This window comes from Vicugna pacos, chromosome 32 (assembly GCF_048564905.1).
Source record: "Vicugna pacos chromosome 32, VicPac4, whole genome shotgun sequence".
NCBI classification, from domain to species: Eukaryota; Metazoa; Chordata; class Mammalia; order Artiodactyla; family Camelidae; genus Vicugna; species Vicugna pacos.
The window spans coordinates 4839480-4867108 of record NC_133018.1 but is presented as its reverse complement, the minus strand read 5'-3'; the positions used below and the strand labels follow the sequence as shown (position 1 = coordinate 4867108).

Below are 27629 nucleotides of genomic sequence, written 5' to 3'. Positions count from 1 at the left end.
CTCTCGGGTCCGGGTGTGGACGTCTGCTTCTGGCCACCTCCCCTGCATTAGTATTTTTCTGAGAGAGCGTTTTTTGATCAAGCATAAAGTTGTGCCTTGTTAGTCTCTTAGCTTGCCACTGACTAACCAAAAAGGGTGAATTTACCCTGCACGTTTGTTTATTATTTGTGTTTACTCATCTGTCTCCTTCTCCTGCCCTTGTGTGGAAACCCAAAGGGAAGTATCGTAAATGTTGGTTTTGGTCAGCCGTGGCTGGACCCCCAGCCAGACAGGACCTCCTGGGACCCTAGCGCTGCTCTGCTTCCCTCAGTGGGTGGGATTGGGAGGAGTGGTCCTGGAACCGTCACGCCCTCGCAGGGTCTGCTGCCTGACCTGTGGGGCCCCTTGTTCAAAAATTTTGAGTGGCAGACAGCTTTAAACCAAGCACAGGACCCTTCTGATTTCAGGCCCTTGTGTGACGCAGAGGTTCCAGATCCAGGCATGGGGTGGGGGCGCTTCTGCGTAGGGCCGCTTGTGGCCACCAGCATCCCTGCTCCTACCCGTCATTGGCCCTATACCTCCCCCCAACCCGGGCTCCTTAGCCTTGAAGTTAGCTGTCCTTTTCTCTGCAGCCATTTCTGTGCCTACTTTCTGATGGAGAGCTGGCCATTCTGCTTTTTGGCCAAGCAGAGCAGGAAGCATCTTACTGCCCTGAATATTTAATTTTTTTGTGCCATTTTTCCCATGGGAGTTTTCACCTTTGCCTTGCTCACTTCTCTCTTGCCTTCCCCCTCCTGAGCCCTCTCCTTGCTGGCTGGGGGCTAGGAGGAACTGCTGCTTCCGTAGCGAGAAGCTGGTAATTGGGATAACTGCTGAGAATCAGTGCGGGCTGGTGGCCCTTGCTGTTAATTGGAAACGCCAGACTGTCTCCCTGATCACCATCTCGTGCTCCCTCCCAAACAGCAGGGGTTCCTTGGGTGGGTGTTAACTCTGCAGGGGGCTCTGAAACATGGCAGTGCTCCACACGGACTAGATGGGTCTCCATGAAAGGAAGGGAGGTAATCCCATGGGTTGTCGGGAAGTGGCGTCTGTGTGGACGAGGACCCAGGGACTGACTGCCCGGCCGGCAGCTGCAGGAGCATCACTCCGGGAGCTTCTCCCCATGGGCTGCACAGAGTTTGGAACTTTCTTAAATGGCCCTCAGCTTGATTTAGCTCTTACTGTCATGGGAAATGTGGCCTTAAACTCGTGGCTTTTCCCACACTTTTCAGAGTTTGAATGGGGAAGGTGTCGATGTAAGTAAGCTTTCTCACATTGAGCTGAGAAGGGTTCAGTTACCCACACAAAGGAAAGTCATGCAGCCGTAGAATCCCCGACTGTCACAGCCAGGCGGGATCTGGAGATGGTTTACCCAAGCCCTAGGGTGCAGACAGGGACACTGAGGCCTGGAAGTAGTCGGAAAGCCACGAAGGCAGTGGTGCACAGCCAGAGATAGGAATCAGAGAACGCAATCCCAAATCATTGCCATTTGGTGGTTAAAATAATTTTACATTTTTCCAGACTTCAAAGATAATTCATGCTCATTGTAGAAAATTTAGTAAAGAAAAAGTCTTTCTTTCTTTATTTTCAATGTTCTCTTTTTTCTTTTTTAAATTATTGAAGTATAGTCGATTTACAGTGTTGTGTTAGTTTCTGGTGTACAGCACAGTGACTGAGTTATACATATACACGTATATATTATTTTTCATATTCTTTTCATTATAGGTTATTACAAGGTATTGAATGTAGTTCTCTGTGCTCTACAGTAGGGTCTTGTTGTTTATCTGTTTTATAGATAGTAATGTGTGTTTGTTAATTCAGGTGAGTTAGTTGTGATGCTTTTGTATTGCAAAGATTTATTTCATCTAAGTTGTTGGCTTTGTGCATACACAGTTGTTAGTGGTATTTTCTTCAATGTCTGTAAGATCTGTAGTGATGCCCCCTCTTTCTTTGCTGATATTGGTCATTGGTCATATTATTTTTCTTCTTCAATCTGGCTAGAGGTGTATAGCCTTTATTCATATTTTCAAAAAATCAGATTTTGGTTTCATTGGTTTTACCTACTATTTTTCTCACTTGCTCTTTAAAAACATATATAATATAGATAACCTTCAAAAGGCTAATTCAGTCAGACTATACATTCTGTTCTGCTCCTTGGTTTTTTTACTCGACTATGTCTGAAGGTTTTTTCATGTCGCACAGAAGTCACATATCTGCATGTGTATCTTGCTGGTCAGTAGGAGACATTCCTAGAACTGGATTAGTAGGTTGTTATCCTCTTTTTTCCTTTTTAAATCAATTTTATTGATGTACAATTTACATACGATAAAATGAACTAGTTTTAAGTGTTCTGTGAGTTTTAACAAATGTATACACCTGTGTAGCCACCACTCCAAATAAGATCCAGAACATTTTTATTGTCCCCAATGGTTTCCTCATGTCCCTTTGCAGTCAGAGCCCCTCACACCCAGCCCCAGACCGCTACTGATATTTTGTAGTTTTATTCGTTCCAGGATTTCATGTAATGGAATCAAACAGTAGTATGTGTGACCTTTTTTCATTCAGCATAATGGGTTTTCGAGGTTCATTCTTATTGTATGGATACATAATTTGTTCCTTTTCATTGCTGACTGATTTTTCATAGTGTGAACATACTACAGTTATTCATTCACTTGTTAATGGACATTTGGACAGTTTCCAGTTTAGGGCTGCTACGAGCCATAAAGCTGCTATGAACATTTCAAATACACATATTTTTGTAGATGTAAGTTTTTGCTTCTTAGGTATACCTAGAAGTGAAATTGTGGATCATTTTGTAAGTGTATGTTTAGCTTTATAAGAAATTGCCAAGGGCGGTAGGGTATAGCTTAGTAATAGTGTGTGTGCCTAGCATATGCACAAGGTCCTGGGTTCAATCCCTGGTACCTCCATTAATTAAATATTAATTGATTAATTTAATTAACAAACAAACCTAATCCCCACCACCCAAAAAAAGGAACTGCCAAACTGAGGGGAAAAGTTCAACTTTTCATCATTAAGTGTGAGGACAGCCATAGGATTTTTATAGATGCCTTTTATAATGATGAGAAAGCTCCTTTTTCTTCCAAGTCTTTGGAGTTTTTAATCTTGAATCGGTGTTGAATTTTGTCAACTGCTTTTTCAGTATGTATTGAGTTGATTATATTTTTCTTATCCTGTTAATATGAATTGTATTAATTTCAAATGTTAAACCTTGCATTCCTGAGATAAGCCTCTCTTGTTCACGATGTTTCAGCCGTTTTAGCTGAATTTCATTGGCTAATATTTGGTCAAGGGATATGGCATCTACATTGATGAATAATCCTGGGCTATAGTTTTGTTTCTTGTAATGTCTTTGTTGCTTTTGGTATCAGTGTAATACTGGTTCCTCGTAAGATGAGGTGATACTGCCTCCAAAGAAGATTGTGAATTGTCTCCTTCCGTTTTTTTTTTTTTACAAAGTTTGTATAAGAATTATATTATCTCTTTCCTAAATAGTTGGTCGAGTGTAGCCATTTGGGCCTGAGTTTTCGTGGAGGGTAAGGTTTTTAATTTAAAATTCAGTTTCTTTAAAAAAGGCTTTTTTCCCCCTTGTGTCATTTTTGGTAACGTGTCCTTTCAAGGAATTTTCCATTTCATCAAAGGTATCAAACTTATTGGCATAATATTGTACATATTTTTTAAAAATCCTTTTACTGTCAATAGATCTGTAGTGATGTTCCTTCTTTCATTCCTGTTATTGGTAATTTGTATTTTCTTTCTTTATTAGTTATTCTAGGCAGACGCTTATCAATTTCACTGATCTTTCAAAGCTTTTAATTTTTGCATTGTTATTGTTTTCTATTTCATTGGTTTCTGCTCTTATTTTTATCATTTTATTCCCTCTACTTACTTTGAGTATAGTTTCCCCTTCTTTTTCTGTTCATTAAGATAGAAGCTCAGATCATTCATTTTAAACCTCTTCTCTTTTCTATAGTAAGCTATTTTCTTGGGGGGAGGAGATTCATTAGGGTTATTTATTTATTTATATTTATTTATTTATTTATTGAAAATGGAGGTACTGGGACTTGAACCCAGGACCTCATGCATGCTAGGCATGCACTCTTAACACTGAGCTCCCCAGTTGTAATAAGCTATTAAAGTTACGCATTTCCCTCCAAATGCTGCTTTAGCTACCTCCTGTAAATTTTGATATGTTGTGTTTTTTTTAATCATTCATTTCAAAAATATTTTCTAGTTTTCCTTGAAGTTTTTATTTGACTCATTAGTCATTTGGAAGCGTGTGGTTTAATTTTCATGTATTCAGGTATTTTCCAGGTACCTTTTTGCTACTGGCTTTCTAATTTAATTCTGTAGTAGGCAGAGAACGTGGATTTTATCATTTTAAATTTGAGAACTGATTCATGGCCCCGCGTTGCTCTGTCTTGGCGAGCTGCACGTCTCTCTTCTCAGTGGTTGCTCTAGGTTTTACATGATACATTTTTAACTTGTCACAGTTTTTCATTAAATCGTATGCCATTTTAACTGTAAGTAAGAACCTTACAACCATGTACTTCCACGGCCCCCACCCTTTCTACTGTGTCCGGGTTTACTTTTGAAGATGGTATGAACCATACAATATGCTTATTTTTTTTGGTAACTTGCTCTTTACAGTCAGTTATCTTTAAATGAAATTTAAAAGAGAGAAAACCAGCACCTTTTGTGTTTACTTACATATTCATCTTTTCTGTTACTGAACCAACCTTGGGTCCTCTCACCTGACACGCAGCAAAGCCAATCTACTGACACTGGGTTGTGGTGAAGGAAAGTTCAGCGTTTATTGCAGGTGCCAAGCAAGGAGAATAGGCAGCTCATGCACAAAGGACCCAAACTCTGATGGCTTTCAGGGAAGAGTTTTTAAAGGCAGTATTTGGGGTGAGAAGTGCAGAGTGCACAACTTTGTTCTGATTGGTCAGTGGTGAGGTAACAGGGTGATATTTCAGGAATCTTAATCAACCTTCTGGTTCCAGCTAGCCTGGGGTCTGCGTGCTTGTGGTCAGCCCGTACCTCCACCTGGGCGAGGGTCACCCTCCCACAGAACAACTCAAAGATCTGTGTCAGGTTGTTGTGTATGTCCCCTGAGGAGGAACAAGGACTGTTTTACGCTGAACTGTTGTTGTTGCTTCGCTCACTTAGCTGCTTTCCCTTTATTCCTGCATTCCCTCACTTCCCTGACTAGTAAATGCTCATGCCTGCTCTTTGGAATTCGGGGAAGGCCTTTTTCCTACAAACAAGACACAGAGGAGCTTTTGTACCCAGTTTCATTTCCAGCCCTCTTCACTCCTCTGCGTGCATCTGAGTTTCCATTTGGTACTGTTTTCTCTCAGTTTGAAGCACTTCCTTTAGCATGTCTTGCAGTACAGGTCAGCAAGCCACAGATTCTCCCAAGCTTTGTTTGTCTGATTGTGTTTTTATTTTGCCTTTATTTTCGAAGGACATTTTTCTGAGCTCTACATTCTAGGCTTTCTTCCCATCTCAGCACTGTAAAGCAGCTGCTCCCTCCTTGTCCTCTGCTTTATGTGCCTACCACCTGGCATACCCTGCTTCAGGGCCCCAGCATCCGAACCCCAGAGTCTAGCTGCCCACCAGGTGACTGTGGCAGGCCCCTCACCTTCCAGAACCCCAGCACCCCCAGCACTGAAGGGGGCATGAAGTGGGGGGGACTGCCTGGCAGAGCGGTTCGTGAGCTGCACGGTGACTTGTGCTGTCAGCAGGCAGCAACCTTCTGTTGTTGCCTGGGTCTCTGCCTCACGTTCTCCTGCTCCAAAACAGGGCCTTTTGTGGGACATAGCCATTCCACCGTCCCAAGGTCCTTTGGTCCTAAATGGTCTTGGATATGCCTTAGCACAGCCCCCTAAAGGCTTCAGGGCTCCCCACTCCCTGCTCCATCAGTCCTTCCCCCTTCCAGCACAGGTAGGCCCAGGACAGGGACACCAGAAAGTTCTCAGCCACAGTGACCTGTTTAAGCAGACCCCCACCCCCAGCCCCAGCCCCGGCCACCATGGAGCCAACCTGAAATGGGTCTCAGATGGAAACTTGGCCCCGAGATGTTGAGTCCCTGCAGGCTGTCGGGTTGTAATTCAAGCCCACCTGGCTGTGGGGTTCAGGTTGTGCTGGACTGTGTTCCTGCACAGAGGGACTGTGTGCCCTCGCAGACAGTGTACTATGTGTGGGTGCATCCAAGCCGGTGTGAGAGGTCCCTGGGCTCTACAGTGGGGGAGAAGGTCCTGGCAGCTCGAGAGCGCGTTTGGCTGCTGAGGGTGATGGGTCACCATGAGGACTGTCCATGGCGCTCAGTGTCCTCCTGGAGGAATGTTCAGATGCCTCCAAATACAGGGCCTGTGCCAGGCTCCCAGCTGCATGGACAGTGATCCAGAACTAGGAGAGGAATAAAAGGGCCTTCGGAGGAGCCAAAACAGCCTCCAAAAATAGCCCTACCCTCTGCCCCTTTCTCATAGCCTCACCCTGAGCGTGGTCACTTTAAGCACATTCTGCCAAGTTGACTCTTCTCGTGTCGCCCTTAAAGATGGGTGGCTTCTCCAGGTGACACTTCAGGTGGCCACCTATGCCTGCCCTGTCCTCAGCTCTGCAGACCTGGTTGCTCAGGGCTCAGGGACCCAGATCTGCAGGGAGGAGGTAGTCATGGTAACCTGGCTACAGGTGTGCCTGGTCCCAGGGCACATGCCTTTCAAGGGATGAGAGTTCCCATCTGCCCTCCTGGCCTAAGAAATGTCCCTTGCTTCTATGTTGTTGGTCACCAGCAGTCATGGAATTGGAACAAGGGAGGCTGTCCCCATTCTGCGCAGGATGCTGGAGCGGGTGGCAAGAGTTGCCCCTGGCATCAGACACACTAATGAGGTTGTCTTGAGGAGGATGGCTGGTGATCCTTACTTTGCTACTTTATGCTTTTCGACTTTTTTACCTTCAGTGTGGCTCTTTTTTATAACTAGGTAATGATGACTGAAGTTGGTGGCCTCACTGTGGGGCAGGCATCGTGTTAAGCACTTTACAGACATAGACCCATTTTACAGATGAGGAACTGAAGGTTAAGAAGTTAAGTAACTGCAAGGTTGCAGGGGTGATAAACAGCTAAGTGGGACTTGAAGTTCTGCTTGATTCCTAAAGGGGAGAGGCATCTCTTACTTGGACAGTTAATGAAAGGGGCGGCTCTGTCCCCTTCCTGTTTAAGACACGGCTTGGCCTGTCTGCCCGAAGAGGAGTATGAGAGTCCACCCATCAGGGACTGTGGGTCTCCTCCTCACCCTCCCTGCAGAGCTCAGCCCACAGCCAGGCCCCTACTTATGGCCCTGCAGCCATAAGAGACAGGAGGGCGCCCCAAGCTCTGCAGGGAGGAAAGAGGAACTTTGCAGGGACTGGGCAACCAAGGCCTGGTGGGGGGGTGGGTCACAAGGTGATCAGGTTGTGTTCCTGTGTTAGCTCAAGCCAGGGTCTGCACAGAGGAAAACCCTGAACCCCACCTCTTCTCCAAACCTCAAAGCACTGCAATCCCCCTCAGCACTCACCTGCACATGCCATGCAGCCCAGAAAACTCTTCTCACCACCATCCCTCATGTCCTTGGTTCATTCACTGGGTTTCTATTTGGCACCTCCTGCATGCGGCCTGGGAGGTGGGGGTCCGCCAGGTGCAGATGCAGCTCCAGCCCCTCCAGGGCCCCATGGCTCCTAGGTGGTGGGACCCCTCTCCCCACCCCAGGCCCCCTGCTCAGTCACTCTGTCATCAACGCCCGAGGCAGCTGCACGCAGAAAGTTCTTCAGTGTGATTACACAGGCGTCCAGTGGTTTCCAAGGGGAAGCAACTGTGGCTGTTCGGGCCAGGACTGTGTAACCCCGCAGTTTCCAGTGACTGGCTCAGCTGCACTGGGCTGTCAAGGACAGATCAGCGGGCTGTCGCGTGTGGGTTGCCAGACCTCTCTGGCCTGGAGACAGGCGTTTGTGCTGAGTGAAATGAAACCCCCTCACAGGTGGAGCTCCTTGTTGTCCATTAAAGGCTCCTTCTCTCCGGTGAGGGCTCGCTGGCCTCACGAGTCAGCCGAGGTTGGGGCCCGGGGCGGGGGGTGCCTGCCCGGAGAAGCGAGGCCAGGGGTCAGCGCTCCGAGCTGGGCCACAGGCAGTGGTGCCCCACGTGCCCGCGAGGGCAGAGAGGAGCCCTGTCGTGGTGTTCCCGCCACGTCCCCGGCAGCTGGTGCCGGGCGAGGCCATGGCTCATAACCCGGCGGGATCCAGGGCGGCGGCTCACAAGTAGTGAAGTCGTGCAGACCTGAGAGGCTTACCGAGCAGAAGTGAGAAGGCTGCACCCAAACCGAACTTGCATGTTGTGGGCAAAGCCTGGCTTTCAATGCAGAAATGGGAGTTGTTTAATTTCCTGAGCTGGCAAGATCACAAGAGAATTTTTTTTGCTTTTCTTAGGTACCCAGGAGGCAGCCTTGGGCCCCGGAGAGAGCGAGGCCTGGGGGTCACGTGAGGCCCTCAGCCTCGGTTCCCTAGTCCCTGGAGCTGGGGTGCAGGGGACATAGGGAGCCCTGAGGCAGTGTGCGGGGCTGGAGCCTGGATTAGGAGGTGTTAGAGCCGGTGATCTAACCCAGCAGTTCTCACCTGGCTGTAGCATAAAATCTCCTGGAGGAGCTTTTTAAAAATACTGATGCCCTCCCCACCACCAAGTCACCAGGTGGTCCCCAGGAGCCTGCAGACTGGTGGGGTAGGTGGCAGCGTGGAGGCCTCAGTGGAGGCTGGGAGGAGCAGGGCAGCCCCAGGAGGCCCACTCTTGTCTGGTTGGGGTGGGCTCGTGAAACCAGCCAGCCTGGGGGGCCGGTGCCTCGGTGGGGAGGCACCCACTGTGCTGAGACATGGGTGGGCTCCCAGTCTTGACACCAACAGGGAGGAAAGGAGCGTCAGTGCTCCAGCTGCCTGTTTCGTGCCCCCTTAAACAAGGGCTCAGGCGAGAGCAGCAGCGCCCGCCCCGGTCAGTTCCCACCAGGGCTGGGCCGCCATGTCTCCGCCCAAACAGTCCTCAAAGGCCTACCTCCAGCAGCGGAGGGGCAGCCTACCTCTGCTCCCTGGGACCCTGGGGCAAGACTCAAACCAGGACAGGCAGGTGAATGAGCCTGGAGGCCCAAGGGGTAGGACGCCAGCTCCCTGAGTGCTGTATCCGGGACGGGCACCCCCGTTGCTTCAGTAGGCCCCGTGGAAACCCCAGTTAGGGCGGAAGCTCTGGGTGGGCTGGAGGAGGCTGTGGGTGGTGGGTTGCCGTCAGCATTACAGCAGATGCTGTAATTGGAGCACGCGCCTCTATTTTTATGCTCCATCTCTGCACTGGTGTTTCTTTTCCTGGAGGTGGGCCCTGCTCCCTCAGCGTTCCGTCATCCAGGGGATGCTGCATGGCTCCAGGTCACAGCCTTCTGCTAAGCGGGGTGCCCAGGCCTGTGGGCGACCTAACCATCACTTGCACACACTTATTTTCACCGGTCCTTGTGGCTCGTGGCTTTGACCCTGTGCCCTGTGCCCTGCCCCCTCCAGTGAGAGGACGGAGGTGTGTTTCTCTGCTCTCTGAGATTTTTGCCCGGCCTTCCATTGCTTGCTGGCCTCTCTGGCTGACCCAGGGGTCCCCAGGGGTATTTTTCCCTGGGAACATCGGCAGTTCAGTCACCACAGATACTGACCTACAGATTGGTGTTTGCGGGTTTGTGGTTCCAGTCCCTGCGTCTCCGCTGGAACGGAAGCAAAGCCCGGCTTTTGTGTCAGCCCGGGGTGCCCGTGCGGGAGGCCCCACCATGGCCTTGTTGACAGCCGTCCAGGGTGGGATGCCACCCCTGCACCCCTCTGCAGCGGGAGCTGCTGGAGAGCCCGAATGGGGTCTCACCCGGTTCCCTCAACACCCTGTGCTGCTCGCCCGTGAGAGAGGAGGGGAGGTGGGCCAGAGGAGCCACCGAGGTCCTACGGCCCTGGTTCTGTGGCTTGTGTTTTCTATCTGCCTGCCAGGCCTCACAATTTATCATGTATTGTTCTCTGGTTTTCCATCCGATTCAATCCTGACACGCCTTCCAGGGTCCTCAAGGCAGAGCTTCTCAGAGCCTCTAGTCACCCACCTCCTTGGGGAAGGGATGCCATTCATCCTGTTTTCTTAAGTTGTTTTTTTTTTAATCACTGATTCTTTGTTTTGGCAGAGGCCCCTGTGGGACTAGTGTCTCACAGGACCTACTTTGGGGAAGGCAGACCTGCTCTCCTTCTGGGGTCCCTCCTGTTGCTGGGGTCCCTGGGTGGCGCCTGGTCACATCCCACTTCAGGCCGGGTAGGAGGACACCAGCCAGCACGGGCTTCATCTCAGGCTGGGTGCTGGGGCGCTTCCTCAGTCTCTCAGCCCCCAGGGCCATGGAGGTGGCAAGTGTCGCCAAACTCTCTGTAAAGACCACTTGGCCAGTCCTGGCTCCACCACTCAGGAGCCATGGGGTCTTGGGCACAATCCTTAACTCTCCACACCGCCCCTTCTTCTGGGCATGATTCTTGCAGCAAATGGTGTCATCTGTGGCGATGACAGGACATGAGGAAGTGCAGGATAAGCTGTCCCTGAGCCACAGGGCTGTTCCTTCTCAGACCCGCTGAAGTCACTTGACATCCATGGACCTGCCTCAGGCCTATTTCTGCCTGCTGTCAGCGTCTGGCTGATGGGATTCTGCGATGGAATTTGGGCAGCTTCACAAACCTCCTGAAATCTAAGTAACAATCACTAAACCCGCTGTAATTGGATTTTTGAGGCACTAACGTTGCAGATTGGAAATGGCTGTTTTCTGCCAAGAGTGTAGCGCCCTTGTCCCCCCTCCCCCTCGGTTCTCATGTGCACCCCCCAAACCCCCCCCCCCCGGAGCTGTGCTTGTCTCCCAGAGGCCTTGCAGCAAGGTATCTCTGCACAGCCAGACCACAGAAAAGTAGGAGGCTCCCCTGCTCTGTCCTGGGGATGAGAGCCTCCTCTGGGGGGCCTGGGGGCCTCAGGGAGGTGTGGCCACAGCAGGGGCAGGGGCGGCTGGAAAGCTGCAGGGCTGGGGATGTCCCCTCCCTGATCTGAGAGAAGGAGGGGAACAGTGCCCGTCCCCACTAACCATGCTGCTGGGTCAGGGAGCACCACTCGGTCAGGGCTAGTCCCGCCCCAGATGTAAGCACCATCAGCTGCCACTGGATGGCGGGGTCTCAGGCTGCAGGCACAGCAGGGTCTGTAGTGCAGGGATGTGGGCTCCCTGCCTCGGTAGGACAGGGAGCGGGGCTCCTTCACCACCGTCTCTGTGCCCCCTCCTCTGTGGAGTGGCAGGGGGGCCGGGACAGGGCCAGTGGGGCCAGCCTGAGGTGAGCAAGGACACAGGCACTCAGACAGCATGTGTCCTGTCCCCCTGCTTCCCCCCACTGATTCCAGTGTCTCTCCTTGGCATCTGCTGGCCTCCACCTGCCTTGCGCTGCCATCCCACAGACGGCTGTGGGTCCCTATGCATGGCTGCCTCCTCCCCCAGGCTCCTAGTGGGTGGGACAAGATTCCTCTCTTCATCCCCTGATCCCAGCGCCCTGCCCGATCTCTGGCCTAGTGCCTGGCTTGCTGCTGACCCTGCAGAGGTGAGTGAGCTATGAGTCTGTCCTCCAAGAAGCCACCAGCTTCTCTTGACATTTTTGGGTGTTTACTCCAATCAGCTGGAGGCTGGGGAGCCCAGGGCTCAGGGCAGTGCTCAGGAGAGGTGATGGGTACCAGGCCTCGGGGAGCAGCCATCTGCAGGAGAGGAGGGAGGAAATCCAGGGGTTGGCGCAGGTGGGCGTGGGAAAGCCCTGGGCCGAAGGGCCTTCCTGCGGCACTGGGTGAGCTGAAGAGTCAAGAGGGAGAAAGGGCATGGGGCACTTGGGGGTCTGGGCATGGGGTGGGGGGCCCCCCTAGAGGTGGATAATCACCTAGAGGTGGAGGAGCCATCTGAATGTCTCTCCGTGCCCAGGACCCTGCTGGTGCCCCTGTGCTTGTCCCCTCACCCACATAGGCCTGTCCCCTTCCACTGTAGTCGTGTCCCTCTGCCAGGCCCATCTCAGCACTCCCTCCAAACCTGGTCCAGCCCAGTACTGGGTGAAGGTGCAGGGGGAGGGGTGAGTGCTGGGCTCCCCCCACCCTCGGCCTTGACCTCTCAGGTCCTGAGTCTCCTCAGCCAGGGCTGTTCTCACTTCCAGCCACAGTGAGTGAGGGGAAGAGGTCCCCTGGTCACCCTGTTCCATGACCCCGAGGAGGTCGTGGGCAGGTGAGGGCAAAGCCAGGTTCTCCAGAGAAATAGAGTGGCAGCAGGGCCCCTGACTCCCACGTCCCCACCATGTCACCTCCCCCACCTTCCAGACCAGTCTGTGTAGCTTTTGGTTCCTTAGTTTCCAAAAGCTGCCCCCTGACAGGGCTTCCTCACCCAGAAACTTGATCCATTTCCTCAAAGATGGGGGGAAAAGCTCCACTTCTAAAAATAGCCCACCTGGCTCTGCTCTGCTGGCTGTTTCCATAGCAACCCACTCCTTCCCAGGAGTTGCAGGTGAAAGAGGGCCCTGGCCCTGGTATGGGTGCCCACTGGCTCCTCAGCCACAGCCAACTCTTGAAAGGTTCAAGGAGAGCCCCCGAGAGTGGGGTGCAGCAGGCACACAGGGGCTCCCTCTGGCTCCGAGCCCCTATGATTTGAAGTAAACCTGAGACTGGTTTTGTGCAGAAGTGAGCTGCGCTGATGAGGTGACAGGGATATTGGTGGGCGAGGGTCCAGCAAGCCCCAGCTCTGCCCTGGCTGCACACCAGGTGCTTAAATCGTTTTCCAAGGGAGGTTCCAGTGTCCCCAGTGCACAGAAGAGCATACAGCCAAGGCCACGTGGGGGCAAACCTGGACTGCCTGGCCCAGAACTGGGCTCCTCGCCTGCCCCAGGCCACCTCCCTGAGCATGTGTGCCAGGCTTGGAGGAGAGCGCAAAGGGCCTGTGAGGTCTCTCCGCCCAGGTAGTCGTCTCAGTGCTTAACCAGAGAGCATCCGGGGACCACCCCCCAGGGCAGTCAGTCGGACGTACTGACCCATGACAGGTGAGAACACAGCCGCTCACTGGGGTACTGGAATGATGGCCCCCGAAGACGTCCACGTCCTAATTCCCAGAACCTGTGACTGTGTTACCTCACAGGGCAGAGAGGTTTTTGCAGATGTGATCAAGTTAAGGATCTTGAGATGGGGAGAGAATCCTGGACTGTCCAGCTGGCCCAGTGGAATCTCAAGGGTTCTTACAAGAGGGAGGCAGGAGGGTCAGAGTCAGAGAGAGGCTGGAAGATGCTGGCTAGCTGTGTGGATGGAGGAAGGGGCCGTGAGCCAGGGTACGAGGGTAGCCTCTACTGGCCAGAAAAGGCAAAGAAACAGACTCCCCCCTGGAGCCTCTGGAAGGCTCGCAGCCCGGCCACCATCCTGATCTTAGGACGTCTGACCTCCACAACTGCAAGAAAATACGTTTGTGTTGGCTTAAGCCACAGGGTTGGTTTCCCACGGCCACCATAAAAAATTCCCATCAACCCACAGCTCCAAACCACAGAATTGTATTCTTTCTCCGCTCTGGAGGCTAGAAGTCCAAAATCAACTCGTCAGCAGAGCCTCGTTCTCTGAAGGCCTAGGGAGGATCTGTTCCAGGCCTTTCTCAGCTTCTGTGTTGCTGGCCAGCCTTGGCTTGGAGACACATGGCTCTGTTCTGTGTCATCGCTAGTGTTTCTGTGTCTTAGTTCCTCTTCCTAGAAGGATGTCAGTTGTGTTAGATTAAGGACCCGTCCTGTTCCAAGGTAGCCTCATGTATATATATATATTTAATTGAAGTATAGTTGATTTACAATGTGTTAGTTTCAGGTGTACAGCAAAGTGAATCAGTTATCCACATATATCTATTCTTTTTCATGTTATTTTCCATTATAGGTTATTACAAGACAGTGAATATAGTTCCCTGTGCTATACAACAAGTCCTTGTTTTTATCTGGTTTATGTATAGTAGTATGTATCTGTTAATCCCAAACTCCTATTTTATCCCAACCCCCTTCCCCTTTGGTAACCATAGTTTGTCTTCTATGTCTGTGAGTCTATTTCTGATTTGTAAATAAGTTTATTTGTATCTTTTTTTTAGATTCCACATGTAAGTGATATCATACAAGGTCTTTCTCTGACTTACTTAGTGTGATAATCTCTAGGTCCATCCATATTGCTGCTAATGGCATTATTTCATTCTTTTTTAGGGCTGACTGATATTCCATTATATATAATATAATGTTCCATATACACCACATATTCTTTATTCAGTCATCTGTCCATGGACATTTAGGTTGCTTCCATGTCTTGGCTATTATAAATATTGATGCTGTGAACATTGGGGTGCATGTATCTTTTTGAATTAGAGTTTTCTCCTGATATAAGCCCAAGAGTGAAGATGACTACTTCTTAACTAATTATACCTGTATCAGTCCTTCCAAATAAGGTCACATTCTGAGGTTCCAGGAAGAGCCTGGATTTGGGGAGACACTAGCCAACCCAGAATAGTCCCTAAGGGTTGGAAATGGACACACATGGGAAGCTCACCATGGACGGGAGGCTGCTGCTGACCTGGCTGGGGTAGATGGAGAAGTTGTGACTGCTGCTGTGTAAACACATTTTATGGGTTTATTCTCTTCTAATGAAAAGGAGAATTCATTCTTGCATTTAGCTGGGGAAAATCGCGGGTATTTTAGGAGTCAGTGCTTTTCTAGAAGTGGTCATGTCTGAGAACAGGCTCCCACCCAGCCACTTCATTGCTGGGCAGCGTGCAGCTGCCTCTTCCAGAGCTTGCTTCCCGAGCTGCCGAGACCCTGGGCTGGGTCTACGGGCAGTTCACGCATTGTCTCCTGGGCACACCATCTGGTGCAGGGCTAGCCAGAGGCCAGCACGCGTGAGGCAGAGCAGCTGATCACAAGGGGCCCTGCAGGGCTAGCAGGACAGCGGGTCCCAGAGAGAGTGGGGGAGACGCGCCTCGGGTTCAGGGGCTGAGATTTGACATGAAGGATGGAGGAATAATCCTCGCCAGGCAGAGGGCAGGTGCGGGTGTGCTTTGGGCTCCCCTAACTGGCCTCTCACTCACAGTGCCCAGTAAAGGGAGTCTCCTGTCCCCTCCTGCCTCACCCACCCGCACCCTGTGCTGGGTGGGGAGGGGAGAGCGAGGCACCCGAGCAGACTGGCAGGGCAGCAGCTCCTGTCTTCAGCAGCTGGTGCACGTGTGAGCAGAGGAGGCCGCATCCTGGGGGAGTGCACGAGGAATTCAGAGTTCAAGCCTCTGTTCTCCAACCACCTCATTTTTCCCTCCGACCCGGCGCAGCCTGGCAGCCCCACCCCAGGCAGCTGCTCTGTGCCGAGTCCTGGCCTTCCTGGGGGCTTTGAGGCAGGCGAGGGGCTCCCTTGAACGCCGGAGTGTGGCGTTGACCTGGTCCTAGATTTCAGCTGCTGCTATTCTTGTATTCATACCGCTGCAGAATTTCTGTAGGGTGCTGCGTCCACACAGAGTTCAGTGTCTGCCGTGTCGTGGAGATGCAGATTGTTACTTTGTTCCTCGCATGCTCATTGTGGCTGAGTTTCATTCCCAGCGGAAGTTAGGACGGAGAGGATGTGTCAGGGTCATAAAAGCCTGAGAAAACCCCCAAGGCTACGAGCTTGGGAACCTTTGCATGTAAAGTGTGTTCCTGCCTGGACCCCGTGCCCCACCAGCAGAGCTCCCATGGGGGAGGGGATGTCGGGGAGGCCACTCTTGATGGGTACCTGCCACCTTATCTGTTGGAAAGCACATGCCAAGTGAATGTCCTTCGTTCTTTTTTCTGATTTGAGGACCATCACATTGAGTGGTTTTACCTGCATCTCTCACGTTGAGCTTCATCTCTGTTTCCAGTGTGGGTTTGCGCCTTGCGAGAACCCCAAGACTGGGGACTCAGTGTGGCCGGAGTTCACCATTTAGGAGCCAGAGTCACCTTCTTTGTTCAGCTCTGCCTCTGGCCGGGCTGGAGGTGGGGTTCATACCCCAAGCTCAGTGTGTGAACAGCCCCACATGCTGTGGGAACATGGGAGGCTGGGCCACATGTCAGCTTCTGAGCGATACCCCTTCCCCCTCCCACATTCTTGGGAGCTGGCCCCAGAGTGTGGCCGTGGCTGGTTGTCCATGGCCTTGGAGCTGGGTGGGTGCTGACGTCAGCCTGCCTGTACTGGGTTCAGGACTCCTGCTCTTTCCAGCCCCTGGCTTCCTGGGGCTCTCCCAGCTACCGCCCTGTCAGACCTCTTGGCTTCTCTGTCCCTTCAGTCTGCTCATCCTGCCACCGGCCACCCACCTCCTCTTTTCTGTGGACCTCTGCTCAGATGCCCACACACTCCCTTTTGCCAAGGGATGGAGGCCCAGGCTTCTTAGCTGTGCCCTCTCCTGTCTCCAGCTAGCTCCCCTGTGCCCCACCCCTACTGCTCATGTCCTTCTCTAGACCCTCCCCCTGTGTGGGACCTGCCACCTCCGTGCAGGCCTCCTGGGATGCGCCCAAGATCATTCACCCATTCACTCAACTACTCACTACCCCTCTCACCTTGCAGGCCCTCCCTCATTCTGATCTCACTGTCCCTCTGGGAGGGACTCCATCCATCCCCACAGAACAGACTGTGCTGGTCAGCAACGCTGGCCTGTGTCCCCAACAAAACAGCCAGGGATTTAGGAGCAGAGCACATTCCTGTGTCCCTGGCAGCTGGACCTGAACTCAGACCCTAAAAGCTGCTTGCTAAGTTGCGGTTATCCACCCTCCTCCCGTCCCACAGGAAGACAGAGTTAGGCTGTGCACAGGGGGTCACAGTCAGGCTGACCTGTGGCCAGCATGCCCCAACGCGTCCCACCCAGTGCACAGCAATAGCCACGGTTGGTGGCCATTCTGATTGCTAGACATATGGAACCCTGAAAGTGGGAGGAGGGTATGTTATCACTAAGAGCCCAGGCTCTGAAGCTGAACAGGCCTGGAGGCTCCAGAATTCCCCCACCTACGGCCCTGGGCAATTTCAAGGCATCTTTCTGCCCCCACACCTACTTCAGTGGGTCAACGTGCGTTAACCAAGGCAGCGCCTGGCCCAGGGCTTGGCACCCGGAAAGGCAAGATTACTAAGGCCATCCAGAGAGGAAGAGCCTCTGGGAAGACCCACCCAGGTTCAGATCCAGCTCTGCCCTAAACCAGTGGCCCCACCTGCCAGGAGAACAGGAAGAACAGCTGCCATCTGCTGGCCACTGTGAGGCTACGCGCTGACACTGGTCAAGCCAATGGCCCGGGGCCCGGCCCAGCACGTGTGGCCTCCAGACCCTGGGTCATTTCGGGGCTGCACTTGGGCTGGTTGAGGTGGGGGCAGGCCCTGCCCCCAGCCCCACCTAGCTTGGACTCCACTCTGCCAGCTGGCTGGGCACTGCCTCCAGCTCCGGGCATGTGCAGAGCAGTGACTCAGTTGTGGCCACCCCCACACACCCTGTTTGCCATGGGAAGAAGCCCATTCTCTCACAATGTGTATCTTTCTCAGAAATTTTATATACTGGGTTACAGATTTTCTTTGCCAAAACAAAAGTTTCTTCCTGGTTATTTCTGAAACAAGGCATCTCAGAAAGCCCTAGGCAGTTGTAGGCTCTGACACTGATAGGCCTGGGTCAAAGCAGCAGAAGGGCCCAGGCCGGCTGCCCACCCCACCCCACTCATCGCAGTGCACCCCAGAGGCTCCCACAGCCCCCCTGCAACCCTTTTGGACACAGGCTGGGCTGGCAGCAGGCCAGGCTCCAAGGTACCCCAGACTCCCAGGAAAGGGTGCACCAAGGCACCTGGGGCCGCGTGGGAGGTGAGGTGGGGAGGTTAGTGAGTGCAGCCTGGCAGGAAGAGGGTGGCCCTGCATGCAGACAGACCAGCTGGGTGGCCCGGGGCATGACTTCACCTACCTGAGCCTCGTTACCTGTCTGTCCCCTGGGGATGGTACAGTTCCTACCCTGACAAGGCCATTGAGAGGCCACAGCCAGTGTCTCCACACCAAAGACCCCATAGGTGAGTGTGGCCTTGCTCCTCAGGGGAGACAAGCGAAGACCTGCAGGAGGGAGGCCCTGGGCAGCAGCAGGGAGGGGAGCTGTGACTGTGGCCTGGGGGATCTTCAGATAGGCTTTGAAGCCAGGATGGCATTGGACTGGGTAGGGGGTGAGGCCTCTGAGGAGGTGAGGTGGTGACGAAGCTCCAGGCAGTGGGGACACAGAAAGGCCTCAAGCGCGAGCACTCGTGTTTGCAGGGAACGGGGCAGTTTGGTGTGGCTAAGGGTGGGCGCAAAGCGGGGAGCAGGTCAGCTTGGCAGGGGAAGCGCGAGTCAGATCAGCCGGGCTGGGCCTGCCATGTAGGGACGGTGCCCAGGCTTCATTCGGGATCTGCGCCCTCTGGGTGCACCCTCTGCCTCTTTGCCCAGACAGCCCACCCCGGCCTGCACTGCAGCATAGGGGCACAGGTACCCCCTGCAGAGCACAGCCCAGGCCGTCGCTCCAGCTGGTCCCTCCTCCATCACCTCCACTGACTCAGGAGGGCCCACACCCCCCACCCTAGGAGGCTGGTGGCCACCTTGCCCTAGTAGGGTGCTGGAGCAGCACCACCCAGGCTGGTTATCTCCCTAGCAGCTCTGCCCACCCCTCCCTCCTGGGCCTGGCCGTCGGGTCTCCGGTGCCAGAACCTTTTGGTTGTTGATAACCCAGCCACCCCGTGTCTCTCCACAGATGACTCTGGGGACGACGACGACACTGCCTCCCCGACCGACAGGACCGAGCTGCACGACACCGTCCGGAACCTCTCCCTGAAGCTGGACGACCTCAGCACGTGCAATGAGCTGGTGGCCAAGCACGGCGCAGCGCTGCAGCGCTCCCTGAGCGAGCTGGACGGGCTCCGGACCCCCTACGAGAGCAGCGAGAAGCTGAAGGCGGTGAACGAGCGGGCCACCCTCTTCCGCATCACATCCAATGCTATGATCAACGTGAGTGTCGCCTACGTCCTGGCCCAGGGTCACCACGGCACCTCGGTCCCCGAGTGGGTGGCCGGGGTGCTGGACAGACCAGGGCTCCCTCTCACACTCGCCATCCTGTGTCACTTCAGCCACGTGGTGTCGATGGGCGAGGAGAGTTTTTAATCGTCAGGTGGAAACCAGGGTGGGGTGTGGGATCCAGCTGAGGCCTGCGGGCCTGGGTGAGGAAGGCTGAGGCCCCAGCTTGAGCGGATGGCTCTGTGCCCACAGCAGGGACACCACAGCCGTGCCATCCCACAGCAGCTGCCGCCGCTCCTTCCCCAAATACATTTGCCGCCGAGACGCAGCAGGGTCAGGACCTGTAACCGTGGGGACGGGCACGTGGGGGTGCTGGTGTCAGGGGCCGCTCAGTCAGAAGAGCTTTCGAGCTGCGCCTGCCGCGGCCGTGCCCACCTGATAGTAGCTGAATTCTGGGGTTTCAGCCCCAGGAGTCACCTCTTTCCACAGGGTTCTGGAATGGGGAGGGTCTCTCCGTGGCGGCAGAGAGCACAGTGCCCGATAACACTTGCAGGCCCTTCCTCTTTCTGCCCAGTGTTTCCCAGAGGCACCTGTGCTCCTCCAGGCCTCCCACAGCAGACAGAGGTCTGACTGCGATGGCCTCCTCCCCAGGGCAGCCCCCGGGAGGGGCACATTTGGGCTCTGGATGGCATGTTCGGACCCGGGGGCCAAAGTGGGGAGGTGTGGGGAGATGGAGGCCAATACAGAGGAGGCAGCCCAGGTCCAGAGAACATGGTACAGGCAGACTGTACTGGTGCCCAGGTGAGCTCCAGCTTGGGGACCCAGCCTCTGAAGCAAGGGGTTCAGACCAGAGCAGGGTCAGGAGTTGGGACCAGGCTCTACGCCCAACACCAGGAAACCTGGGGGCAGGGTGGGAAGGTGGAGGCTGGAGCCTGAGCGAGACCCTCAGATGAAATCCTGGGTGTGGGAGACTTGCCCCAATCCTTCTTCACTGGGACTGTGGGGGCAGCATGATTCTGGGGGGTGTTGAGGGGCGTGGACCACTCCCGCCACAGACAGGCTTGGGCCTGAAGCTGCTGGGGTGCAGGAGAGGGGCACCTGCTTCCCAGACTACAGGGAAACATGCACAGGTGGTCACACAGGTGGACCTTTGTCCCCAGCACTTGGGGAGTGCAGCTGGTGCCCGCCTGCTGAGGGGCTGCTGGACCACAGCTCTGCAGCCACCCCGTGATTTGGCTCCATTGTTGGTCTGCTCTCTTGTCTTCCTCTGTCCACCTGCTCAGCCCACTAGCCTCCTTACAGTCCCCAGACTCTGGGGGCCTTCATCACTGCACTTCTTCATGGGACAGGCACTGACGTCAGGCATTTCATGGCGTAATGATGCGTTTGTGTCCCCCTGCCCCCTGGCACTGCCTCCCTGTCTGCCCAGGCCGAAGCCACGTCTCTCTAAGCAGTTTGAGCTTTTCCCAGGTGATGAGCTTCTCAGCTGGCACCTCTCACAACAGTATTTTATCAGGCAACAGAGGCAGGTCATGATGAATTGTTTGATGGGCAGGCCCCTGGGGTTGATGAGGAAGCCTGTTTGCAGCTCTGGCACCAGGAGGGTTGGACCTGAGTGATGGTGCCTGCTCCCAGGGCCCAGCTCTGCCCACCTGCTCGCATGAACCTAACGTGAGAGCCTCGCCACGTCCACCTCTATGGGGAGCACAGAAATGAGGTGCTGGCCCCCAAGGCTGTGCTAGCAGCCTGGGCTAGTGCACAGGCCCACGTTTCTTACAGGGCCCCTTCCTGACAGCTACTCCTCACCTGCGAGGAGCCAACTCGGTTCTGGGAAGGCAGCTCACAGAGCTGTGAGACAGCAAGCACCCAGACCCCACCGTGTGCAGAAGGGCCACCTCTGCCATGAGGAGGAGGTGGACCAGGGAGCTGTAACTAAGCAACCCCTGCAGCTCCAGCCCCCAATCCCCAGGGAGCCCATCCCCCGCCCCAGGATCACTTACCCAGCCCGCCCCCCACCCCACAGCCTCTCTAGTACCATAGGATGCTTAGTGCCCATCGGAAAGAGGCTCCGAGAAGGGAGGGTCAGGAAGCCTTGTCTGCCCACTCTCTAACCACACCCCAGCCCCCCGCTGCCCCACTCCCTGCCCCAGCTCTGCTGACTGTCGCCCTGTCCACGGGTCCTCATGTCTCCTGGGCTTTTCTGCCATGGCATTAGGCCGTCCTCCCTGTTGGGCAGGGCACCGCAATCCTGGTAGCCTGACGCTTCTGTGCTTGGCCTGGTGCCTGGCATCCACAGAGCCTCATTGAACGAGAGAGAGAGAGAGAAGATTGCGAAGGAACACAGGAGCGACTGAATGAGTCGCTTAGTGTCTGGCAGAATTCCCCAGTGGGTGATTTTGTGAGTTTGATCACGGGCAGCCCAGCAGTTCCACACTTGGATCGCTGTCCGGGTAGCTGTGCATTTGCTGCCATTTAGAAGGAAACCCACAGCACAAGAACGACTGTGGTTCCTGCACTGAGCCTTGCAGCTCTGCACGCTGTGCACAGGGCCCCCCAGGAACTGCGCCCATCCCCAAGAACCAGGCGCTGGTGGTACAGCACTAGATCTGCCCTGAGGTTTAATGTGGAGAACGGCTGAGCTAATAACACACGTTACTAGTTCATGTTTGATTATTTGTTTCCATAAAGCGAAAAGGATGAACTCCTGTTTTATTCCCCTTTCCTGTGAGTTTATCTTTGTGGTGAAGCAGAATTTGAAGCCCTGGTTTGGAGGGTGGGCCTCTGGGATGCTAGCACTATGACCACAAACGCCTGCCCCAGTTTCTGCCACTTCTTTGTTCCTCACGATGGCCACGTGAGGTTGGGGTCATTACAGCTTGTCACCATCGTTTGTATTATTCAGGTGCCATTCTGAGGCCCAGAGCAGTCATCTTGCCCAAGGGTAGCAGGCCTGGCCCCTGCATAAGCACATGGGGTCACAGCCGTTGGCCCTTGGGCTGTCCCCACTGCTGGCCTTGAGATCTGTGCAGAAGGGCCAGGACTGCATCACCTGTTGCCAGACCCAGCACACCTGGGTAATCTCTCCTGGGTAACCTGGGCTCCCCTACGGGTTGGCCTTGGGCCCTGCATCCTGGCCCCATGGCAGGCAGAAGACCCCACGGTATTGCGACGATTGTTTCGAGGCGAACCTGCCCTGGTGAGTGGGCTGCACGTGCCCCACCCCGGCCGGTGGAAGCAGGTTCTGTCCGTCAGCCAGCAGGGAGCCTGGTGGGAAAGGGCTGCTTCTGTGACTTCCACGCAGGCCTGCTTCCCCACCTGCTGAGCCCCCAGGTCCTAATCCCACTGCTCACAGGGCCTCCTCCTCTCAGCCCTGCCTGGGGCCGAGGGAGCCGCAGTCCCAGTGTGAAGGTGCTGAGCCAGTCGTTGGGCTGGCAGCCTGGGGGCTTGCTCCCTGCCACTGCTCTTCAGGCCCCTCCTGACTCAGCCCCCACACTGGAGCTGCAGAAAGCTGGGGGGAGTGGCAACAAGGTCGCACCCACCAGGCTCAGCTCAAAGGGCGTGATGATACAGACCCTGCACTCTGGGTCCCTCAGTTTGCCAAAGAGGACAGCAGCACAGGAGGGACACACCTGGTGCTGGCGGGAGAGCTGGCTGGTGGGATGGGGTGCAGATCCTGACAGCAAGGGTGGGGAAGCTGTGCTGGACGTGGGCCCAGCACCGCTGGACTCAGGAAGTTGGCTCCAGCTCTGGTGGGAGGAGCCGCAGGAGCACAGTGCAGCAGGGGGAGGGTAGAGGCCTTGGGGACAGGCAGGTGAGGAGAGGTGGGGGCAGGTAGAGCCAGGTGGGGCTGGTATGTAGAGACAGTACCTCAGGGCACTTGGCTAAGGCCTCAGATTTGGGGCATAATAGAAACAAAGGCCGGGTCATCCTAGAAACAAGGGCCGTTACTGCTGGAAATGCTCGGAGGCTTCTCTGAGCCCCGCTTGGAGGTCATATTGGGCTCCTCGCACCCACCCCAGTGAAGCAGCAGCCAGAGGCCCCAGAGGTGCCTTCCCTCGTGCTCCTGGGCCCCACGGACAGGCTCCGGTCCAGCTGACCACTGTTCTGCTCCTGACAGCTTGCTCATTTGGGGCCTGGGGAGATGGGTAAAAATAGACTCCAGAACTGTCTAAAATCAGTTGGCAAACGGGTGGCCAGATGGTGCCAGTTCCTGTGCACAAGGGGTAAACTATTTTGAACGTGGAAAGGGCTATTTTCAAGTTTGAACTGAAGTGCGAAGCTGCCTCCCCACTGCCGTGAGTCACATCAAGGAGAAGCTGTGACCGTCCCCTCAGTGTCTGGGAAGGGTTGGCCCCTTGGTGCCAGCAGCCTGTGCTGAGGGCCTTGGGAGGAGGGGGCCTGGCCCTGGAGCTGCTCAACCTCGAGGGGCGGGCGAGCGGGTGGTGGGGCTGCCGCACGGCGGCTGGGCTGGAGGGCCCTGCACCCTCATCACAGATCCTGGGGGCCCAGCTCGGGGCCCTGGGGGCTGAAGTGCACGTGCTTCTTCCAGTCCGGCTGCCTCTGAGCCAGGCCTGAATCTCAGCCCCTTCCTGCTGTCAGGCCAGCCTTCTGCTCCTTGGAGGGAGGGGAAGGAGAGACCCCAGTGTGTCCCCGGTGTGAGCTGCTGGCAAGGCAGAGGGGCTCAGGGAACCAGGACTCTGCACGATTTTCTCCTATTCGCCACCTTTAGCACCACAGGCTAGTGTTAGGCGGGTCCACAGTGATGCTGGCCACGTGAGGCTCGGTGTAGGGGGTAGATGGTGGGGCAGCCTCAGCCACCCACCAACCTGGAGCCCTGAAGCCCAAGAACAGCTGCAGGCCAGTCACGTGACCCGTCAGCCACCCAGCAGGTCCCAGCTGGTTGGGGCCCCGGAACCTGCCATGTGCTAACGGCTAGAGACACAGCCAGTCACCTAGCTGGTCCTGTTGGCCCAGGGTGCCTGCCCAGCCCGGAACCACCAGGCATTAGGCATGTGGTACCCCCTCCCCTCCTCTGTGGCTCCCTGGCACCGTTCTCATGGCCCCGGCACAGACAGCAGTGATACTGCAGGAGGTTGATGATTTCCAAGCCGCCACTGAAGGCCTGGCCTGAGCCAGGTCCTGGCCCTGCAGACCCTTCCAGAGCTCGAGAGGCTTCCCGGGCCACACACACAGCAGGCATGAGACCCAGGCCACTGACGGTAGCCCAGCTTGCCCACCCATGTTTGGGGAGTGGCAAGGTCATTCGGGATTAGGATCAGGACCCGCAAAAGCGATTAGTCTGTCCTCCTTCCTCCTGGGCACAGCTGGACAAGGTTTCCAGCTCAGACATGCTCTGTGTCTGTCTGTGTGACACCTGTCAGGGTGACCAGCAGCCACACCCCTTGGCACTCACACAGCTTGGCCCCAGTGCGCTCCCCTGGGGGGCAGCCCTCACAGGCCAGGCTTCTGGGAAGAGCGAGTCCCCAGTGGGCGGCCCAGCCCAGTGAGGGGTGGCCAGGCCGCCTTTTTCCTCCTGGGCTTTTTAGTTCTCACTTTGCTTTGGCCATGTCAACAGGCTCCCCGCCTTCCCCACAGAGGCAAAGCTGCTCTGCCCTCAGGATCACGCACCTCTTCCATCTCAGGGACCCTCTCAACAGCCCTCGGGGTGGAAGAGGCCAGGCTGAGACTGGAACCCTGTTCCCGTCCAGAGGACGATCACACTCTGGGTCCCAGAATGGAGGACTCTGCAGGAGTCCTGGCATTCAGCTCCCAGTACATCTCACGAGGACACCAACGCCCAGGAGGTTATTTGCCTGCCTCAGGGTGGGCAGCAAGGCAGTGCCATGAAGGGCCTGGTGTGTGTGGTGTGGGTCGAGGGCTTTGGGGTGGCCTGAGGCTCTGCTCCTGCTCAGGGCCGGGCATGAGTTCTCTTGAGAGCTGAGGCCACGCCTCAGGGGAAATGTGACTGTGTCCAGCGCTCGGGTCAGCCAGGCCCTCCCTGGGCCCCTGGGAGCCGCCCCCAGCCACCCCCACATCGCTGGGCCCCAGGCCTAATCCAGCTTAGCAAGCACACAGTGCACAGCCCAGCTCAGCATTCCAGAGTGGCGGGGCCAGGCCAGCGCCTGCTCCCTCCATGGCTGGCAGGGATGGGGCCTGAAGGTTGGCAACATCAGAGGAAACCGGGGCAGCTGGAGATGGACACCAGGTAGGCACCTTAGGGCAGAGGGGGCAGGTGGGTTCGCCACAGCCCACAGGGTGACCAGGCAGCTCACTGACTACAGATGCCCCCCTCACCCCCGCACCAAGTGACAGTGTAAAAGGCCCTGGTCCAGCCACGTGAGCCCCTCAATCTTGGGAAGCAGGATACAGCAGCTTCCACTGTGCCCCACTCTTCAGGCCACTTGTACACTGTCTGATCTTCCTGTGCCCAGTCCAGCCACATGTGGCCCAAATGAGGTTCCTGCGGTCCTGGGGATTTGATTCCTGTCCCTCTGCTACCCTACTTTGGCCAGACCTGCAGTGGCAGCAAGGTGGAGGTTACTCAGGCTGGCGGCCGGCAGCCCAGGCCACATGGGCAGCATCCTCACCTGCAGGGATGGTGCTGGGAGGTAGGCAGGGCCGGGTCCTCCTGCTTGAACAGGGTTACTCCCCAACATCCTTGGTTAGTGAGCGTCTCTGAGAGCCTAGCTCCACCCCAGGAAAGCTGCGTGATCCCACACCGCCTCCAGGGGCACCCAGATGGCAGTAAGGATCCAGCTTAAAAAACCAGTGACAGCACTGGTTCCATGCCCTGGGAGACTTGAGGGTGGGGGTCTGTGGGGACCTGGATCCTGGCCCTGCACACACTGCCTTGTGGCCTTGAGCAAGTCCCTTGGCCTCCCTGAGCCACCATTCTCTCCTTAGTCATGCTGTTCAAACGGCTACCTCAGTGCTGGTGAGAATGCCCCAGACAGCCCTGACCCACAGCAGGAGTGCACTGTGAGGGAAGTGGGGAAGGCAGGGCCTCAGTGATGAGTCTGGAGAGGATCTGGGACAGGTCTGTAAGAAGCCATCAGCTGCCCCAGAAAATACAACAAAAGTCCCCTTTTCCGCAGAAAGAGAAAACGGTTGTTTCTATGGTATTTAGAGCTCACAGATATCAAGGGTAGGAGGAAGGGAGCCTAGTTCATCTTTGCACTACAATTGTGTTTCCTTCTTTGCTTTTGCTGCTAGGAAGCTCAGAGGCCACATGGTCTACAGGGCTCTCTGACATGAGTTTGTGGAATTCTTTACCATGACTTTTGGCTGCTATTTTATACTGTTTGTAGCTCATTTACAAGCCTTGTTTCAAATGCTGTGTGTTATATGAAAGCAAAGTCTGTGTTGTGTTGAAACTCATGGTCACAGAGATGCCTGCAGGAGCTGTGACTGGTCAGCAGGGAGTGATGAAGCAGTACTAAGGAAGCTGAGAGGCCTTGTGCAGCCGCTGAGCCAGTTGGGTGGGGCAGGCGCAGGCAGGGCACCCACAGACCATAAGGACTGGAACACTGTGAAGTGCCGGTCACGTGTCTCGCCTGTAATAAGGCTCCGTGTGTGACGCTGCGGGGGCCCCTGCAGCCTCTCCCCAAGGCAGGCGGGCGAGCAGGCAAGGGGACCGTGCCTTGTGTGGACTGGGATCCTGTCCTGCTTGCCCCTTGTTGACCTGGCAGCCCCTGCTCCCTGGGCCTTGGTATCTGGGGACAGGAGGACCTGGCCAGGGGCTTCCCTGAAGTGAAGTGCCCAGTGCTCTCCCAGGGAGAGGAGCCTGGGCCCCTGCTGTTAGGGCTCCTACCCTGGTTAGTGGACAGGTGGCAGGAGCCGAGACTAACCTGCCTGGGTGCTGGGGCTGCCTGAGCTTAGGGTCGGGGAAAGCAACGATGACATGGACAGAGGTCACTTGGGAGTAGCAGCTCGGAGTGGACCAAGCTCTGGTTAAGGACCCAGTATGACCTCAGAGGCTCTGTTCACTGTCTGTGGGATAGGGTAGGGGTCCCAGTCCCCTCATCTTATGGGACTCCTGTAAGGGTGTGGGGCGATTCTGAGGTACCCAGAGGGATACTCTGCCTTCCTACCCCTGCCACCTCTTAACCCACTGGTGCTGACCCAGCAGAGGTGCCTTCCAGTCTGGTCGCCGGGGTGGGTGGTCACTGTGTCTGCTGTTAGGGTCCCCACCCTGAGGTCTGCAGCGATGGAGGGGCAGGGATGCAGGGTGAAGCTGGAAACCACTGTGGGACCCAGGACAATGAAGGCTTGGCTCCAGGCCTCAAACTGTGGAGTGGGAGAGCCAGGCTTGGAGCTGGGTCTCCCAAGGCCCACCTCGGGGGTCCCCAAATTGCATGATAGCCAGTGACTGCAGCTCCGCACCAGTGGGCGAGCCCTGTAGACCCAAAATAGCCCCAGACCTGCAACGGCCCTGGATGCAGCCTTCCTCGCCTCCAGAGCCTGCTAAGTGCATAAGGAGATTTCTTCCCCCAACCCCCAACAT

The 27629-nt window shown here is 55.3% G+C and overlaps 1 protein-coding gene across 3 annotated transcripts in view; it reads left to right on the top strand.

Moving 5' to 3' along the window:
* OSBP2 (oxysterol binding protein 2) overlaps window positions 1-27629 on the top strand; it is a 100464-nt gene that overhangs the window by 56577 nt on the left and 16258 nt on the right. For all 3 annotated transcript variants that reach the window (XM_031670246.2, XM_031670245.2, XM_072953273.1), the window contains one exon: window positions 18867-19120. In XM_031670246.2, coding sequence (XP_031526106.2) covers window positions 18867-19120 — 254 coding nt within the window. The remainder of the gene's footprint in view (window positions 1-18866; window positions 19121-27629) is intronic.